General features: G+C 33.7%; 1 protein-coding gene across 2 annotated transcripts; it reads left to right on the top strand.

Moving 5' to 3' along the window:
• Window positions 1-10,245: 10,245 nt before the first annotated feature.
• LOC114307943 (F-box/kelch-repeat protein At3g23880) lies at window positions 10,246-14,756 on the top strand. Of its 2 annotated transcripts, none has more exons than XM_082887151.1 (3): window positions 10,246-10,441; window positions 10,602-10,662; window positions 13,387-14,756. In XM_082887151.1, the coding sequence occupies exons 2-3, from the start codon at window positions 10,658-10,660 to the stop codon at window positions 14,663-14,665; spliced, it is 1,284 nt and encodes a 427-aa protein (XP_082743277.1). In that variant the 5' UTR covers window positions 10,246-10,441; window positions 10,602-10,657; the 3' UTR covers window positions 14,666-14,756. The 2 variants fall into 2 exon arrangements, with proteins under 2 accessions (XP_082743277.1, XP_082743278.1); XM_082887152.1 differs by having other exon boundaries at window positions 10,273-10,480.
• The last annotated feature ends 6,587 nt before the right edge of the window (window positions 14,757-21,343 follow it).

The following is a 21,343-nucleotide window of genomic DNA, read 5'->3' as shown; positions in this document are numbered from 1 at the left end:
GATGTGTACATCACAAATATATGGTTTAGGGTGCAAGAAAATGCCCCAAGGGTGGTCAACATTGGCTTTGAAGTAGGAGAAATCGGGCGACGGGGGGCGATGAAGGGATAAAGTTGGATGACAGAAAAATTACTGGCCTCCCATCCTTCTATGACCTTCCTAGCAATGAAATAGAGGTCCCTGCCAAAAATGAACTCAAACCGATGCAAAATGAAGGTTCGGGGGCCGAAACGCGCAGTCCGGGGCCCCGAAAACTGACTGTTGGGCACCAGGAGTGGTGCTCGACCACGAAGTCGGTCTCTCGGACCACAGTGTCCCTCAAAAGGGAGTAAATAAGATGTACGCCAAAAACCGGGGCAAGCGGAGGTGGTTAAGCGGTCCCGAACCGAGGCACACGGCCAACGGCTCCGAAAAATCGGGAACCGAGCTCCAAACGGGCAAAATGGCCTACGACCACGAAACGTAGCCTACGGCCACTGAGAGATGATCTACGAGACCTCTCCCTCCCTTCGGGAAGAGAAAACAGAGAAAACGGAGCCTGGTTCACAAACCGAGGCAAAGCACAAAAGAGCCCAGAAGTCTGGAGGCAAGGCTCACAGCCGAGACTCTGAAACTTCTGAGCAAGCACAACATGTAATATCACCGAGTGCTCAACTGGTGACGACTGAGTCTCAAGGTCGGTCAAAAATGGGGTGTCTACACATTGCTATGCACTTCTTTAACTTGCGTTGTCACGCACTATACTTGCATTGTTTTGCACATCTATCGTGCGCTGTCACGCACTATATCTACATTGTTATGCACACCTCTTCACTTGCATTGTCACACACATTCCACTTGCATTGTTTTGCACGCTCCTTTTCCAAAATACTGGGATACGTCCCTATGTTTCTTCTCCTTTTCTGAAACACCGGGATACGTCCCTATGTTTCTTCTCCTTTTCTGAAACACCGCGATACGTCCCTATGTTTCTTCTCATTTTCCGAAACATCGGGATACGTCCCTTTGTTTCTTCTCCTTTTCCGAAACACTGGGATACGCCCCTATGTTTCTTCTCCCTTTCCGAAACACCGGGATACGTCCCTGTGTTTCTTCCTCTTTGGTTAAGAGCATTTGGAATACGTTCTAATGCTTATACCTTTCTGAAACACCGGGATATGTCCCTATGTTTCCCCTTCTTTGGTTAAGAGCATTTGGAATACGTTCCAATGCTTATACCTTACTGAAACACCAGGATATGTCCCTGTGTTTCTCCCTCTTTGGTTAAGAGCATTTGGAATACGTTCCAATGCTTATACCTTTCCAAAACATCGGGATATGTCCCTGTGTTTCTCCCTCTTTGGTTAAGAGCATTTGGAATACGTTCCAATACTTATACCTTTCGAAACACTGGGATATGTCCCTGTGTTTCTTCCTCTTTGGTTAAGAGCGTTTGGAATACGTTCCAATGCTTATACCTTTCTAAAACACCGGGATATGTCTCTCTATTTCCCCTTCTTTGGTTAAGAGCATTTGGAATACGTTCCAATGCTTATACCTTTCCGAAGCACCGGGATATGTCCTTGTGTTTCTCCTTTTTTGGTTAAGAGCATTTGGAACATGTTCTAATGCTTGTGCCATTCTCTTTCCTTTCGCGTGCAGTGCGTCGGGATCTTGTTTGAGACCTCGGGTGTCCCTAGCGGTCGCTCTTAGTCTTCTCCGCGTAAGACGCAGTGAGAATTGTATAATTCTCTCACATTCTTTCTACATGAAATGTAGTTTGATTTGTATTCGTTCGCTTAAAATTGTTGCATTTATTGTGTATAATTGCTTCGCTACAGCTTTCTTTGCATGATCATAAGTCATGTTCAGCCTCGTGCATGTCTTTTGCATTTTGCCCTTGCCTGCGGACACGTCTCTGTGTTATCTCGTCTGTTTGTCTAAGTCTTCGGCCTTGTCAAAAATGAGTCGTCTCTGGGCTTTGACATTCACTCCCGTCACTTATGACTTTCGAGTTCTGTCAAAGAGGGACAACTGTAGACACCCTATTTTTGACCGACCTTAAGACTCAGACGTCATTGTTTGAGCACTTGGTGATAGTGCATGTTGCGCTCATTTCGAACTTCGGAGTTTTGGCTGAGAGCCTTGCCTTCGGGTCTCCAAACTCTTTGTGCTTTCGCTCGGTTTGCAGACCAAGCCTTGTTTTCCTTTCCTGAGGGAGGGAGAGGTCTTGTAGACCATCTCTTTTTGGTCTTAGACCACTTTTCATGGTCGTAGACCACCTTTCCCGTTTGGAGACTAGTTTCCAATTTTCGGAGCCTTCGGCCGAATGCCTTGTCTCGGGACTGCTTAACGTTCTCCGTTTGGCGTGATTTTTGAACCAAACCTTGTTTCCTCTACCTAGAGGAACATTGTGGTCCAAGAGACCACTTTTGTGGTCGTATACCACTTTTGGTGCTCAACAGTTGGGTTTCGAGGCTCCCGGCTGCGCGCTTTGCCTCCCAAACTCTCATTTTGCGTCCGTGTTGGTTTGTTTTTGCTACAAACCTTGTTTTCCTTGCTTGGGAGGTGGCACGAGGGTGGGAGACCAGTTTTTCCCCTTTGAGACCACTTTCCTTCCCACCAGCCAGTTTTCTGGTTGGGAAACTGGTTTTCTTAGTCTTTGGGCCACCTTTTCTGGTCTCCCACCCCACCATTGGCTTGCTTTCAGTGTGGAGACCACCAATTCCCCCTGCCGACCACTTTTTTTTTGAGAGACCACTTGAAGTGGTCGGCCGACCACTGCAAGTAGTAGGCCAACCACTTTAAGTGGTCGGCAGCTCTCCCCCTGTTTTGGCAGACTGTGTGGATGCCAACTGGAGGGCACAGACTGTCTCCTCCATATACGTGTATGGAGGGATTGCATCTAAGTTTTAGCTTCTCCAAGAAGCTTGAACCTTTGTTTTTCTATAAGAGAGGCTCTCCCTCTCCATGGGAGAGGTTCTGAAATTTTCCTAAGGCATAAGCATATATCTCTCTCTATATCTCTATATTTGGTGCCTAGAGAGTGTATTGTTCTTCACTTTTGTACCACAACCCTTAACCTTACACCCCCATCATTGAACTGAGGTTCTTGGAGGACATTTTTGGTGGTTAAAAGGCTAATTCTTGGCTAAGAAATCTGCTGGTTTTGCAGTGCTTCAAAGGTAACCTCTTTTCTCCCTTTTAAGCTTTATTTTGGTTGCTCTCTTGGTCTCATTTGCATGCTTATTTAGGCCTTACTTTCAACTGGAAAAATTTTTGTATTTAAGTGTTTTTGTTGTTTGCTTAAGGCCTCTTGGGTGTTAAGGGTCTTCTACCCTCTTGCATGCCTTGTTTGGCCTTGTTTTGTGCCATGGTTTAAGGCCTTTGAGCTAGTCCTTGCTTGGACTTATAGCCACTGAAATCCAGTGAATTTTCAGTAGTAGGCATGTGGTTTTGAGGTCCTAAATTAGAGAGGGGGTGATCCCTTCTCTTCTTGTTTTGTTTGCTTGCATTTTTGGCCTATCAAAGAAGTATACATCTTCATACTTTCAAGGCTTGGTTCAGGCACTATTTGGTGACTTTTAGGGCCTGCCTAGACTCTATCCATGGTTGGTTTGGTCACCCTTGGCATGCTTCTCATATGTGTAGTGTAATCCCATTTGTGGCTCATCAAAGTAGCATGTCAATCTAGCATGTATAAGCTCCATTTCAGTGGGATTTTGGTCATCATTTGGCATGTCATGGCTCTGTTTATGGCTGGTTTAATAGCCTCTTGCATGCTTCATATGCTTGTAGTGTAAATCTTGTTCACTAGCTTTGAATGCAGGATGTTTTGGCTCACCTTTCTAGCATATTTTGGCCATGCTCCAACATGATTTTGTTCATATTTTGGACTATCTTAGCTCTGTTTTGAGGCCCATTGGTCAAATGATGCTTGCCATGCATGCTTGTAGTGTAATAGCCTTGACTAGCTTTGAGTTTTGAAGTCCCTTGCATGCTTAACTTGAGGTATTTACATGTTCTGGCATCATTGGGAATGTTATTTCAGAGCATGTAGGGCTGTTACACTTTCATATTTTTCACTTCTTAAGTGCTCTTGAGGGTTGTGCTTTTATACCCTATTTATGAGCCATTGCATGAGCCTCATTTTAGTGCCTTTCAAGCCATCATCCCAACTCATTTTTGCTGCTATTTTGGCCTTTATAGAGTCTGTTTGGGGTTGGTTTGGCCATTTGAGCATCGCCTTGCATGCCTCTAGTGTAATATGCTTCACTAGCTTTTGATGCTTGAGCCTTTCAACATGCATTACATGAGTTGTTTTGCATGATTCTAAGTCATCTTGCATGCCATTTCAGTGCTGGAACATATGCCATTGTACTCCATGTTGCATCCTTTCAATGCTTTTGGAAAGTTGTGTTATGTGCCTTAGGCTTGGGCCCTTGCATTGTGCATGCTTGTATGTGTTTTATTGCCTTGGTTTCATCACCATTGGCCACTGATTTGGACATGGCTGAGGCCTATCCATCTTGGTTTAAGTCCATTGTGTATTGAGTATGCCATGTGGTTCATAGCATTGAGTATGCCATGTTGTTGCATGATTGATCATTACACTTGTGCATGCCATTTTCATCGCATTATGTATGTTAGTTACCATGTGCATTGTGTATGCAAGCGTCATGAGCATTGTGTATGCCATGTAATTCATAGCATTGTGTATGCTAGTCGCATGTTTGCATATCCATCCCTTGCATGTTTGCATGTCTAAGTTGTGTCGCATTAGGTTGCATACTTGAAGTTGTATTGTGCATGCCATGTTTGTTGCTTTGTGTTTGGTATAGGAGTTAGCCCAAACATGGGAAATGAGGGGCGTTTCATACTCGAAGTGATGAAACGTGCCTCAATTCCCGGTCGTCGACACTCTTGACTATACATGACGGAGTTTTAGGCTTTACGTGTTCTTATGTGCATTCATTTCATATTGAGTTATGCAATTCGGCTCCTCGGCCATCATGCATCGAGATGCGTGATTGATGGCCCGAGGATCGAGAACTATACTCCCTTGAGCTCATGTAATGATAGGGAGGATGGTTGTGCACACATGTGTTGCAAATACTTTGCCATGCCCCTCTCTTGTCCTCTGTTGTAGAAAACCAGAAACCAGCAGCAAAAACTGGTCGGCCGACCAGATAAAGTGGCTGGCCGACCACTTTTTCTGGTCTTCACCACAATAAGTGGTCAGCAGGTGGTCTCCAGTAGCAATAACTGGTCGGCAGCATCCCTAGAGGTCTCCTAGGTGGGGTGGAAGCTTTGTGGAGCTTGGTGAAGTGTTCTGAAAACATTTGCAAACAGAGGCAATTTGGGGCATCGCGATGGATTTCCGCGCAAGGCGATTGAAGCATGCATGCATCCTTCGTCATCCAAGGCAGAGCTAGGGCAGCCTACTTCATTTAGTTCACATGCTTATTTAAATTGCTTACTTAGTTAATTTGTTGATTAATTAGAGTTTTGTAATAATTAGCTGTAGCTTGTTATTCATTTTGTTGTGTAATAGCTAGTTTAATTAAATTAGCTTAGATTAGCTAGTTAGCTTGTTATTCGGACCCTCCGTCGAGAGGGCACAACTGTTGTGAATAAGTGTGCGTGTGTGTGATGCATGTCCTCCAACCCCCCATTTCTTTCTCCATTTTATTTACCAGCTTACGATGGTTAGTTTTAGGGCATGTTTCAATTAGCATCCTTATGCTCGCATGTTTGCATCCATTCATCTGTCTTGTATGCACCTGGCTCGGCGCATCATGCTAACTGCATTGTATTTCAATTCCTGTTTGAATACATGTATCAAATTGCATTTCACCTGACATTTTAGAATAGCCGAGCCTATCTTAGTTACATTTTGTATGTGTTGCATTAGGCATTCTTGACATAGCTAGGATCATGCATTGATTTCAAACATAGCTTTTGTTTTGGCTTGGAGTACTCGGTAAGTGTTTATGCTTTAGCATCCTTGTATGTGTGTGGGTGACTGCCATGGTAGCATGTTTGCCATGAGGCTAATTGCTTATGTGATATAACTGCCTGAATGCCTATGGGTGAAGGTTGGATTAGTTGAAACCACTTGATAGTGGCAAATCACCATGTTTTCTAAGCCCACTTGAGGGTGGCAAAATCCACATTTTAGCCTACTTGCGAGTAGCAAACCGCTTTCAAAAACAAACATGAGATGTTTTGTTCCAACTTAGGCGATCTAGTTTATACTTGTATGTTGTACGCATCACATAATGATTCTAGGTTAATAACTGGAATAAGTGCACATGTGTTTTCAAAAACAAGATATCATGTTAGTAAAGGTCGATTTTTGATCGGGCGGGCGGGGGTGTTCATTGCATGACCTTCCCCTCTCGTACCCAAATTCCCGAGCCGAGGCAACTTTGGTGATGACGGACATGTGGCCTTAGGCACGAGTCAGGGTTTCCTAAATTTCTCAAAAATAAAATATTTAGGTGGCGACTCTGTATCTGGCAAAGCAGTCCATGTTTGGCACTTCTTTCTAAAAATCAGTTTTTCAAAACGATTTGTCGGATTTGGACTCTTTGGTGATATATCAATCTTGCATTGTATTTTGTGAGATCAGATTCAAAACCGTGACATTGAGTCCGAACTGTGGTAAGCTCCAATGAACAAAACGGGATTTTCTTGGGACGTTCGGGCGCATCTACAGTTGTCTCGTTATGATGACTTTTGCATCATTCCCCCCCCATTTGTTGATGTTTTTTCCTTACGTGTAAGGTTCTCTATCATCAAGAAAGTTTTCTTCGTTGTTGATAAAAAAAATAAAATAAAATAAAAAATCATAATTTTTGCACATCAAGTAGAGTAATTTTTTATTTTTATTTCCTAATTATACATTTGTCATAAAATCTAAAATGCATTTATTACAAAATTAATAAATATTTCATATTTCATACATCAATCTTTACCAATCACGTATAGTAAAGTTTTTAAATTTTCTTCCAAAATTATATATATATATATATATATATATATATATATGTATCTATTCATATATATATATATATATATATATATTTGTACTATATATTAAACAAAAGAGACTTTTTACGAAGAACCTTGTAAAAGACTACTACACTTCTAATTAAATTTGTGAATTTTTAATTAAAAAATAATTTAAAAAACACTACTGACTAACCCATTAAACCAATAATTATTAAAATAGTAATGATTTCAAATTTATGTTTTTCTAGAAAGAAGATAAAATAATCTCCTTCCTGATTTATCCAAATCTGTTGTCTCTCATAAAATCGAAAAGGAAAAATTAAAAGATATCCAAAATACTAATTATAAATTTTCAAGTATTGATTTATCTACCACATTTAATTTAAAATCTATATATAAACAAAAATGTTGTTAAGTATTTGAGTTTTAAAGTGTCAATGTAATTTTTTTCAATTTTAAAAATACAAAAATACACGTCATGAAATTATTGGACATTTAATCAATACGATAATATATTGGACATGTATTTAATCTTACCTCCTTTAAAACATTGTTAATTAGATCAACATGGTAGAATTATAATAAGAGATTTATTTATAAATCTCATTTAGAGGACATATAACCCAATAAGGAGGTGTTTGTTTGGTAGGATTCACTCATGGGATAGGACTCCATATTCGGAGTATAGAATAGTCTATTATTTGGTGTAGAAATTTTAAACTTATTGGATTATTCTATCATAATGAGGGTATGGGACACAAAATGCAAGATAACTATTCCCATGGAATTAGATAGTAAAAAGACATTTTTGACCCTCTACTATTTAACATCTTTTTCCTCATTATTTTTCACATAATTCTGGGCATGCTGCTCACCTTCTGGCTAAGGAAGCAAAACAACTCTATTATGCATTTCTCTGGTCTTGTTATATAATTATGTTGTTCTATTCCTAAAAAAAAAAAACAAAACAAAACCAAACAAAAACAAAAGGATTAAGTTGTTGTATTTCTGGGATGGTGTTCCTACATTTGTTTATGTGTTCCAAGAATTGTGTTGTGCTATTTTAAAATAGCAGAAGTTAGTGTTGGGTTTGTTTTGACCTAATATTAAGGAGCTAAAAAAATTTCAAATTTTATGCCTTCATGGTATTAATTATACTTAGTAAAGTAAAATAAAATTTAAAAATCTCAATTAAAAATTAAAATAAATTTATGTAATTTTTATTGATGTTCTATTTATTTAATTTTTTAAAAGCTCTAGTCAAAAATAAAATAAAATAAAATTACAATTCAAATTTAGTATTTCTATTATTTAGTAAACAATTCAAAAGGACAAAATAGTTTTTTGAGTATTTATCATTCTTCTCAATATCTCAAACAAATATAAGATTAAAAAGAATAGTCATTTCCTGATATCTAATCCCTTTTTTTTTTTTTTTTGATCGGCAAAAAAAAATATTACATCAGAAAAGGAAACAGATGGGTGCAAAATCATTGTAGCAAACATACCAATCCCAACTAGGTTGACACCAATATGACTGCCCAATCTCTTGCAAGCACACCATCACAGTTGGTGAGCAACCAACCAGAAGAAAAACAAAACAAAAGGCAACAGACAACACAAAAACCAGCATAGCAAAAGGTCACCAACAGCTAACATCCAGCAAAAGCCTCTGATTGCAAAGTCTCCACTACTTGAACATCACCTAATAGAGAATTCTAATCTCATGACTAAACAAACATAAGATATACATCATTTCCAATCAAATAATCAAGGGACTATGTATCCTAGGATTAACGATTCGATGGATTACAATCTCCCATTATCCAGCCTGTACAAAGAAACATGACCTAAGTCCACAAAGTATTCTTGTGTTCCACCAAGTCTCATACTAAAAAAAAAAAAAAAAAAAAAAAAAAAAAAAAAAAAAAAAACTAATGTTTGCACATCAAGTAGAGTAAATTTTTTTTTTTATTTTTTATTTCCTAATTGTAAATTTGTCGGAAAATATAAAATGCATTTATTACAAAATTAATAAATATTCAATATTTCATACATTAATCTTTACCCATCAAGTATAGTAATTTTTTAAAAATTTTCTTTCAAAACTATATCTATATCTATCCATCTATATAATTGTAATATATAATAAACAAAAGAGACTTTTTGTAAAAAGCCTTATGAAAACTACAACCAATATAACAAAACTAACTATTTACGGCATCATGTTTACGGCATGCATTAAATACAACAAAACTAACTATTTACGACATTATGTTTACGGCGTGCATTAAATGCATATCATAGTTAGTATACGACCTTTTTTTTTACAAGTCGTTAATGTTTTGTCAATAACAACATACATGCCATGTAAGTCGTTAATTCATATATTTATGACATGTAAAAGTATGCCGTAAAAAATGTATGCTCTTATGACTTACAAAAATATGTCGTAAAATATTTGTACTTAAGACGACATGCATTTCATGTTGTAAAATATTATAATTTTACACGACATGCTAATGAATGTCATGAAAACTTGTACAAAAAAAATAAAAATAAATACAATCTGATTTTTTTATGGCATGTAAAAATATGCTGTAAAAAATATATATTTTCATGGCATACAAAAATATGTTATAAAATATTTGCACTTAAAACAATATAAATTTCATGTCGTAAAATATTAAATTTTATATGTTTTTGAATTTAGTGATATTTTTAGAAAATTAAAAATATTTTTCCTTCTAAAGTATATGTAAATTATTTGAATTTAAAAAGTAAAACAAAATATATATATATATATATATATATATATATTTAAAAACTTATGCCACACTCACTTTCATTCTAGATCCATACTTGTTTTTGTCTCAAACCGTCTTATTCTCTAGAAAAATTATATTTTAATTATAAATAATAAAAAAAAAATTCTAAACGTGCTTAAATATTTATAAATTTCTAGTAGATATGACAATTTTTTATTTTTTTTTCCAACAAACTAGATATTCTAGTTATAATCTAGATTTTTTTAATACAAAAATAATTTATAAACTTATACTTAAATCTTTTTTTCTAAAATTTTCTACTCCAAATTTTATTTATTTATTAATATTTTTAAAATTTCACATTCTCTGCATCTCAATTTTATTTATTCATTAATATTGTCATTTTTTTTAACAGATTTATTAGCAATCTGATTTAAAATAACAGTTTTTTTTTTTTTTTTTTTTTGAACAGATTTATTAGCGATCCTTTAGCTCACACTTTCATTTTCTTTTTGTATATACGTCTCTCTCTCTCTCTCTTCCCCTGCTGTCTCCTTTCTCTCCATCGACATCTCACACAAACACACGAGCACCACCAGAGACAACCACCAGCCACTTCCAATTGATTGATTCCGAGCTTGGCATTTGAGTCTAATTCCGAGCCTTGGATTAATTCGGTGAGAGCCTTGGATTGCATCCCTTATTCGATTAATTCAGTTTCTTCTCTCTCATCTCTCTTTGATTTTGATATGATTTCTAGAGTTTTGATTTTGATTTCTAGGGTTTTGATTTTGATTTGATTTCTATTCAATGAACCTAAATTTTTCTCCCTTGCAGTTTCATTTCGACTTTATGATCTCAAGCAGCAAGGATTCATAGAGAGACAGGAGCTAATGAGGTATTTTGAATTGTGTTGTGTTTATGGCTCTTCAATGAAAATTTCTATTGATTTGGTTTTGTAACATGTTTTGATGGTTTGAATGTCTCTGTTCTTACAGAAATTGTTTCCAATTGCTAGTTGAATTTTGCTTTGTTCTGAATTTTAATGGAGATATTAGTTGCTCAGTTAGTATTATTAAATTTAACTGCTATGCTTGATAACTGATTCACTGTATGCTGTATGACTTGTACGACTATGTAATATTGAAGTTCACACTATTTCATGGGTTTTAAGAATCCTATGAGCCCTTGCCTGTGCTTGAAGATCAACCTGATAGGACACCACAGAAAATATATACATATATTTAGAATCAATAAGTTATAGTTTGAATGCAATTGACAATTAAGCAGTCTAGGCTTGGTGCTCATCTTCATCATTGGTAAGTTGGGTCTCTCAAAGTAAACAGGAAGTAGGCAAAACCTATGACTAAACCAGTGGTGGCGGTGAAAAATGCAATTGGCTCCATAACATCCCATGAGAATTCCCAGAATGTAAGACAAAAGAAGAGCCCGACCTGCATGATAGCCAACCCTAGCCCTGACCAGAGGATGCATCGGACCTACTTATGTCCCCGCATGTCGATTTCTTCCTTCTTCTCCTGGAGCTTCTTTAGCTCATCCCTCCTGGGGTCATTTTTAGGTGTCAGGGCAAGGGGCACTGCTCTTCTAACCAAATCCACCACCTGAATACCTGGAAGTAAATGGAACAACAAAAATCAATTTAAGTAATAATATCAAATATGTAAGGCTTCTAAACAGAAAGGACCATGGCTGTAAGAATTGTGTGATTCATGATTAGATTCATACGTTTTGATACGAGTTTCAACCAAAAAGATGTTTCACCCCTCTAATTATATTAAAGAACATAATTATATATACATGTATATATAATTTAGCTATATTGATATTCATTTTATGTTAAACATTGTGTGTATTTTTATATGTATATATACATGTATGAGAATATATTATTTTTTCATAAATTATATTACATGATATTAAATAAAGTGCTCTTATGATTCATGATTCACTATTGTAGCATAACGATTCACGGTTCGGTTCGCTATTTGACAATAATGGAAATGACAGATAGATTGGGAGAAAAAAAACTGTTGAGACTCACTAAAATGAAAATTCATATCGTGTCAACAACTCAAGCCAATTTATCCCAGTTGGATAGCCGATACAAATCTAATCAACAGATCTACGGCATTCAAGTAGGCTAAATAGAGAAAGAAACACACCATCCACGGGTCAAATGTTTCATTTCAACAGTCTAAGAGGTACACTTGCAGAAATAAAAATCACCATATGGAGAGAATAATCATAGAAATAATAAACCTCTAAGAAGGAAGGTTAAACTAAGAAGACAAAGAAGAAAAAGAAATGGCAATCATAATTATGTCTAGTTGGACATGCACACATTATGTATTGAGTGTACCTCGTAACTTTGCATAAAACTCTCATTTTATGTCTAAAATACTCTTCATTAGTTTATAAACACAATTTTACTCTAAATAAATAAAGTACTTAAGAAATATGAAATCAAGCCATATTTTGGTATCCTGTTGGACATGACAATCCAGGTATCCATATATGATATACCACACAAGAACTTGGCACCTTTTGAATTGTAACACAATTTAAATTGAGGCTATACCAGTGACTGGTTGCTGGAGATAGTCAAACTTGGGTTTTAATCACTTGATTTGCAAGATATCACCTATTGTTTGGTGCAATGGCAAAAAGTTTGGGCTGTCAAGTGTAGTACACAGGTTCAAGTCTAAGAGTAACTACTTCGGCCAATTAAAGGTAAACGTTAGGGACACTAAGTAACATAGATAATTGCATCAATACAAATTTCACTGTGCACATAGCAATAGCAACAGCAACAGCAACAGTCACTATGTCTACCAAATCATTTCTGATTATATAGTTCTTCATGATCAAATGCACAATCTATGAAATTGAAAACTAAACTTTGAGAAAGTACTCATTTAATCTGTCATGACCTTATCTTGACTCTTTCATAATATATTCAAAAATATGAAAAAAAAAATTGCTTACTAAAAACAAAAAAATACAAAAAACAAAAACAACTCAATATTCAGAAAATTGAATTCAGAAAATTAAAATCAAACACACTGATTAAAATTTTAAATTTTGAATTTAAGAAGGAAAATAAAAGGGGAAAAAATTATTTATATGTGTTCATTCCTTTTATGATTAAAAAAGATCTTTAAAATTTAATGCTTACATAATTTAGTGCCTTGTTTTAAGGGAAAAATATCTGTTAGCGTTGTCTTCAAACCTTAATTACAAAATCAAGAAAAATATTATGATTTTGCATATTAATATTTATAAAGAATATCATTCACTTGAAAAAACTTTTTTACTTACACATTGAGAAGAAGTAATTTCTCCACGTTCTAATCCCCTCTACCAACGATATGAGTGTCTAAAATGGGTGTAAAGGTGGTGTGTGCTTATCTTTATTCAGATTAGATTGATTGGGCTTTTCTAGATTCACGTTTTCTATTATTTTTATTGCTATTGGTTGTGAACTTGTAAGGGCTAGCGTATTGTAGAATTAAAAAGGAAAAAAAATAAAAAATAAAAAAATCATTTTTGAATTCATTCTAGATTATTCTTGTAACAAAGCACTTTCATTTACGTTTTGAAGAAATGGATGCGCAATTTCGTTGGCTTTGATTGAGGGATCCGACTTTGGCCAAACAACTTTGCTGAAAAAAGAAAAAACAAAAGAAATGGTGAGTCATTACATAGATGAAGATGTGATGGTTGAGATTCTTGTAAAATTACCGGTCAAATCTTTGTTGCGATTTAAGTGCGTCTCCAAATCTTGGTCCTCTCTCATTACAAATCACAGTTTCATAGCCAAGCATCTCACTAACAGTAACAAGAAGGAAAATGGTTGCCTCTTCGTTCATAGGATTGAACCCAAAGATGCAAATAACTTTCCCAGAAAATATACCTTTGCTGTGTGTCGTGACAAATCCCTCACAGTTCCAGTATTTGAATATCTTGGTCTAAAGTTGAATGCAAAAGTGCACGTCATGGGTCCTTGTAACGGGATTTTTTGTCTCTTAACCAATTGGAATTCTGTGGCTCTATGGAACCCAGCGAACAGAGAATCCAGAGCTCTTCCGACACAAACATTCCCCAACTCCATTCCTCCAAGAATGGAACTCGAGAGAAATGCTTTTGGGTTTGGGATGGATCCTTTCACTGGTGATTATAAAGTGGTTTCAATTAGGATGTACAGCTGGGGTTCCGGCCTTGATATTCACCCATCAAGTTACCCTAAACACATTGCTATATATTCATTGTGTGATGATTCTTGGAGAGATTTCAAGGGTTTTTTTCCAGAATGTAGTGTTTCTTCCACTTGTAAGTTCTACACTTACATGGATGGAGTTTACTACTGGAGTGCATGTAACAAAAATGATGATGCTACGAAACTCTCATTTCATATGGGCTACGAGGTGTTTCAAAACATATTGGAGCAGGATGAACCGGTGCCGTTCAAAGGGATACCAGAGCTAGGTTGTCCTCACCCAGGAACTAATTTTGTCGGACATTATTTTGGAGTCTACAATGGCTCTCTTGCTTGGATACAATGTTATCCAACACATTACGTGGCACCAAACGTTTTCAACATTTGGGTATTGAAAGAAGAACGTTGGACAAGAGAATTAATAGCTGGACCTTTTGAAGGAGCAATTCCGCTTGGCTTTTGGAAGAAAGGTGAGTTCCTCATCCAAGTTGGGGACGGGCATTTGTACTTGGTAGACCCTATTACCCTTGAGATGAAGGATCTTCGAACTGTGGCTTCTCAGGCTATTGTTTACCATGAGAGCCTGGTTTCTGTTCAGAGAAGAGACGAAGAATTGGATCATTCATATATTACACTACGTCTTAATTTCGATTCTTTCTACTGAGATGTATTTGGATTTTCAAATTAGGATGTATATGAATTTTAAAACTACTCATTTGAGAACTTTCTTTTTGAATAATTTCTTTTGTTTTCAACATCAAGCATGTTTCAGTTTTGATAATTTTGGTTTCACTAAAATTTTCTTTTTATATCAATTTAGGTTTGCTTGCTTGAATCAAAATATAGTTGAATTATGAAAAAAAAAATTATAACCAAACATCACATAAGGTAACACTATAATAAATCAAATCAAAGACCACAAACATATTAAACCAAAGGTATATATGTTACACACGCCAAACAATTTTCCTTTAAAATGCTTAAATTTAAGGGTTTATTTTTTTATTTCTTTAGATAGGGTAAATTTAAGTTACTATAAAACAAATATATATATATTTTTTCTTTATCAAAATTTAAATTAATAATGTTTTAAAATGAATGCGTCCAACTGATCTCGAACTCATCATTCTACACAATTTAAAGATTAAATGAGTTTAAAATCAATCCAATTATATTTATTTTAAATTTTAAAAAAGGGGAATAATACCTTAGTGAAAGGCAGAATCAAAATTAGGGAGATGACACTCAAATATTTTAAATAGCCTTAATTTGGAATATGGGTTAACTTTTTAATTTTTTGATTTTTTTAACCTGGAGTTAAAAAGTCTCGTTTGGAATAAGGTTTTTGGTTTTTATGGCTTTTGTGAGAGAAAAAATAAAATGATTATGGTTTGGATGTAACATTTTGTTTTATTAGGCTAAAAAGTCTATTTTGTCTTGTTATAACTAAAATAGCCCCAACACAACCCAAACCTAAACCTTCATGCCAAATATAGCCTTAGTAGTAAAAGTAGTAAAGGTCTAGGGATTTATTTATTTTTTTTTTTTAATTTTTTTTTTTTTTTGAGTTAAGGTACCTCACGGTTTTAATTATATTTGGAGTCTTGTTTGGGAAGTATGCTATTTTTATTCGCTATTTGATTCTTTAATTATTTTAGCCTAAATAATTTTGTTTGAAACGATAGTTGATTTTTTTTTAATAGTTGATTTGATAGTTATGAGAGAAAAAATAAAATGATTATGGATTGGATGTGATATTTTGTCTTATTCACTATTTTAACATATTTTGTCTTTTAGTGAGCTATTTTAGGGGTAATTTTATATCCAATTACTCTCGGCACACACACTTAATGAACACATTCTCAATACAAATATTATAAAAATATAAATTCTCAGTACGCATCTCTATATTCCAATATTACCTTCATTTTCATTTTTAAAACCTTAAGGCTATGTTTAGTTTCGATTTTTGAGTCATTTTTTTTTTTGAAATTTTTCTGAAAAAAAATAAATTAATTTGATAAAAATAAATACCAAAAAATATTTTTAATTTTTTTTGCCCCTAAAAAGATAAAATCATATTAAAATAAGAAGTTTTATTAATTTTTTTTAAAACATATTCTAAAATTAAACTAAACAGAGCTTAATTTTTATTTTTTTTTTCCATTCTTCTCCTTCTCCTTTACTGTTGTTGCCGCCACTCAACCTTTAGTGATTTGCGGTGGTAGATTTGTGAGTGTATGGTTCATGACGGAAAATGATCACAGGCGGAGAGGGAAAGAAGTGATGGGAGAGGATGGCGGATGAGAGTGGTGGCACTGGCGATAGAGGATGATTGTAGTGTTTTAGAATTAGGGTTCGGATAGAAGAAGAAAAGGGTATTATGATATTTTTATTCTAGGATAAAATTGTATTAATGAAAATTTTCATTAAATGTGTGAATTACGAAGAATTAGTGTGTGGAAATAGAATTACTCCTATTTTAGGCCAACTCGCTTCTCAAAAAAAATACCGACTTTACCTTTTAATGATACGTATTTAGTCTCTCACTTCTTCTCTTTTAGATGTACTTTCTCTTTTTTTGTTTTTTTTTTTTTTCTCCATTGAAGAAATTCGAAGACAACGATGCACCTCTGAAGTACTAGTGCATAACCCTAATGACCGACGCCACAGGCATCGTTGGTAGCAGCTTCACCGAGATTCTTCATCTCTCCAACACCCCCAGTGGCCCTTGGAAAGTCTACAGCATCTCTTACTGCCCTCGTCCGCCGTGGAACACCGACCACCCCCCATCAAATACATCTAGTGCGATATCTCCAACTCCGACGACACCCAAACCAAGCTCTTAACCCTCAATGACGTCACTTACCTTTTCTACATCACTTGGACCAATCGATCTTCTAAGAATTATAAAGCCAATGGATCTATGTTTCGAAACGTTCTCAATTCAGTGATCTCAAACGCCCCAAATCTCTAACACATCTGTCTTCAAATGGGTCAAAATATTACATAAGTCCGTTCAATCCCGTCAGAGGAAAATCTCAATCTAATGATCCTTCCTTTATTGAAGATCTTTCCCGATTGGCATCTTTGAATTTCTACTACACTATCAAAGATATTCTCTTCAAAAAGGCTGTGAACAAAGAGGGATTGACATAGTTTGTTCACTTATGTTGTGTTTGGTTGGGGGATTTGAGAAGAGATTTGGAAAGGGTAAGGGAAAAGTTATATGATATTAGTTGAAATGTAGGTACATTTTATATATTTTATTTACATTTCACCTATATTTTCCTTTTCCATTTTCATTTCCTTTCCCAAATCTCCTAACCAAATATAGCACTAGAGAAATTTCAAAATTGCTCAGAGAAAAATTTGAATTTTTAATTTTGTGAGAGAATTTTTAGAATTGCATTGAATTTTTTTTGAATTTTCAATTTCTGAGAGAAATTTCTCAATTTTCACTCAGAGAAATTTATGAAATTTCAAAAAAAATTACCTAGGGCCAAGGGGTTTGGTTTTATTTTAAGCTTGAGTGCCTCATGTCCTTCTTTCTTTCTTCGCTCTCTTCACAACCCCTCAATGTCCCTTTCTTCCTTTGTCTCCATCCTTCAGTGAAATTTCTCTAACTAAAAGCCAAAAAAATTTCATTGATGGTAGATAGTCAACTCAATAAAGTTTTGTCAAATTTTTTTTTTAGAATTTTATATTCATCATTAATTTTATTTGATAGATCTCAATGAGAACACTTTAAAAATATAAATTTGATTAAAAATGGATATATAATCAAAAGTTATAGAATTTTTAAGTTTTAAAATTTTTCAAAAAGTGAAAGGCGTTGAATACTGAAACAATGTGTATTGTTTAGTGCTAAAATTGAATGAGGGTATTTTCGTCTGAAAATTACTCCTTGCATTTTCTAGAAGAGTGATTCTACTTACACCACCAATCTAACGCCCTACACCCTCAAATTTTATTTTATTTTTTAATTTATACAATTCATTTATTACCCTTATCTCTAACATTTCTCCTCCTCCTTCTCTTTACACTCAAAACCTCAAAAAAACCCTAATCCTAATTGTCCCTATCACCTCCACCAGCCCACTATCGGCGTTGCCACTCCACCACTGCTCCACCACTCCACCACCTTTCCTCCTTCTCATTCTTTCTCTCACTGCATATATATGCATCTATAGCTTCTCTCTCTTACTGCACCTATTGCAAACTTGCAACAATCACCAATGGGTTACGAAAATGATCTGCAAGTCTTCTCTGTCTCTCTCTCTAATTCTCTTTTAATTGTAGAAAATCAGCCGTAATGCTTTGCTTCGGAGCACCATCTCCATCGCTGCCTGGCACACATGCCAGTTCTCCGTCCACAACAATCCGACGGCTCTGTTCACTGGATTCACAGTCCTTCCACATGCTTCAAACAAAAGAGACTGAAACAGAGTTGTATATAGAGATCACAAAATTCTCATCATCAGAATCAAAACGATATACAAATACTTATATATATATATATATATATATATATATATATAAAGAGAGAGAGCAAAAAGAAATTACCAGGTCATTGGATTCGGATGCAAAGTCGAAGAGGATTGTCTGTGAGATGAGACAGAGGAAGAAGTTACTAGGGTTAGGGTTTGGGTTTTTAAGGTTTTGGGTGTAAAGAGAAGGATAAAAAGTAAGGTTAGAGATTAGGGTAATAAAAGAATTGTATAAATTATAAATATATAAAATAAAAAAAATAAAATTTGAGGGTGTAAGAAGTTAGATTGGTGGTGTAAGTAGAATTATTCTTTCTAGAAACCTTAGCTACTACTATAATATTTGTTTTCTTTTATCTTGTAAAATTTCAATATGAAAATCTTAAACTAAAAATCCCAAAAAAATAAAAATTCATAAAAATATTTACAAATTTAATTGTTAATATTTATAAAAACAAATTACTAAATTGTAATTACTTTTTAAAACATCCACTAATGTAATATTTTCCTTTTAAAAATAACAGCAATCCAACTAGACCGGCTTAACGGGTGGGCCTCCTGGCCATGCCGACCCCTCACACGATGGCCTAATTTAAGTTTAAAATCAATTCAATCAAGGGGAAAGTTGACTGAACCCATGATAGGTTTCGCCTATAAAAACTTTCTCCTTTTAAAAAATTATATAAAAATAAAAATAAAAATAAACAGGAAGATAAAAGAAGGAAAGAAAAAGAGAGAAGAGGAAAAAATTGATCCGAGTGTGGGATAGAAAAAGAGACCCCATTCTTGAAACGAGTAAGATGAAAAACAAAGGTGTCATTTGGCATGAAAGTTTGGTTGATTTTTTGGCTAAATTAATTATTAAAAAATAAAATAGATTAAAATTTTAATAAAATAAAATATTATATTTAAATCATAATTATTTTATTTTTTCTCTTACAAAAGTAAAAAAAAAATTAATCCAAACAAATTTTTTAACCAAAACTAAAATAACTAAAAAGTTAAAAATCCAATCTAACTTCCCAAACTAAACTAGAATGTCAAAGTGAATTCTTACACGGCATTTGGAAACCATTTCAATTTCAACAACCTCTTACTCTTCAATAATTTCAATTATCTAAACGAGTAATATTCAGTTTGTTTGGTTTAGTGTTTAGGATTTATTTTTCAAAAAATTAATTTTTTTATTTTTCATATTTATTTGTTTTCATTTAATTTTTTTAATATTTTAAACAATTTTTTTTTAATTTTTAGATACACCTAACATAAATACACTTAAAAAGTATAATATTTATGAAAAAAAAAATCTTTAGAAAATTCACTAAATAGAAAACATACAAAAAAAATATGAAAATTCAGTATATTTTTCGTATATTTGTATATTTATTGAGTTTTTAAAATATATTTTCATAAATATTTTACTTTTTAGATACATTTAATAAGGTGCATCTAACAAAGTAAAAAAATTGCTTAAAATTTAAAAATATTCACTAAAAATAAAATAAAAAAACAACAAAAACAAAAAACTTAATTTTCAGAAAATTGAATCCAAAAAATTGAAACCAAATACAGTGATTATGTTTCATGAAATAAATATGACAAATTTTATGAACATTTTCCATTCTTGAATTAATTTGTAGTGTTTATTGTATGTTATGTAATCATATACACCCCGTTACAAATTAAGATTTTAAAATTAAAACATACTTATATTAATGTAATTCTCTTTTCTTATTTTATTACCTACTACACTAAATTATTTCTTAAAACTTCATGAAATTTTTTATGATATTTTGTTTCGTGAATCCTAATATTACTCATTGAAGTACTTAAAAATTATAGGGAAAATTACAAAAAAAAAAAAAAAAAAAGAAGAAGAAAGAAAACTCTAGAGTTTGAGCCAGGTGACAAAATAAATCTTAAATTTTTAATTTTGTCAATTTAAATCTTAAATTTTTTATTTGTTTTCAATTTTAACCATTTGTTGATTTTTATTAAGTAAAATTGATGAAAAAATAGATATTTTAATTATTAAACTCAGTGAAAAGTATATTTTAGGCATTTTATGAATACTTACATCGAGTTTAATGATTAAAATATTCTTTTTTATCGATTTTACTTAACAAAAATAGACAAATATTTAAATTGAAAAGAAATCAAAAAATTATGATTTAAATTGACAAAATTAAAAATTTATTTTGTTAAAATGCTCAAATTTTGATTTTTTTTTTGTATAATTGCTTCAAAATTATATATATAATAATGTGGTTATATCGTCTCTATTACTTTAAAATAAAGAACTTGTCAATATTATTGTAATTACAAAAATATGATTGTCACATTTTTTCAAGTGTAAAATGTTGTTTCAAAGTTCTGCTATTTTTTTTTTTTTTTTGTGCCAGAGATGGGAGATTTTTTTTAAAAACTACCATATGTTCTTACATCTTGTTTCATATACTTTTTGAATCCAAGGTGTTATGATCCACATTTAAGATTAATAAAGATATATAGATGAGTAGATGAAAAGAGATTGTACCCCATAAATAAAAAAATAAAAATAAAAAAAGAAGAAGAAGAAGATTGTACCCTTTTTTTTTTTTTTTTTGGTAGGAGAAATAGCCTATCACATGTCCTCGTTTCATAATTTTCCCAAAGTGGGTACCTCATGCTTTTAGAAAACCATTATGAAAATTTTGTGTAATGCAAATATTCATAATCGTGAACTAAGTATAGCGACCCCGGTCTTTTCCCATTTGATTATTGTACCCGGACTTAGGTTCCGTAGATTCTGTCATTGTATAATTGTTGTTGTCATCCTTTATTTTCTCATTTGGAGTTATAGGATGTGTTGG

This window comes from Camellia sinensis, chromosome 9, assembly GCF_055761805.1.
Source record: "Camellia sinensis isolate YWXY chromosome 9, ASM5576180v1, whole genome shotgun sequence".
Taxonomy (NCBI): Eukaryota; Viridiplantae; Streptophyta; class Magnoliopsida; order Ericales; family Theaceae; genus Camellia; species Camellia sinensis.
The sequence above is the reverse complement of the archived record's forward strand: the minus strand, read 5'-3'. Positions and strand labels throughout refer to the sequence as shown.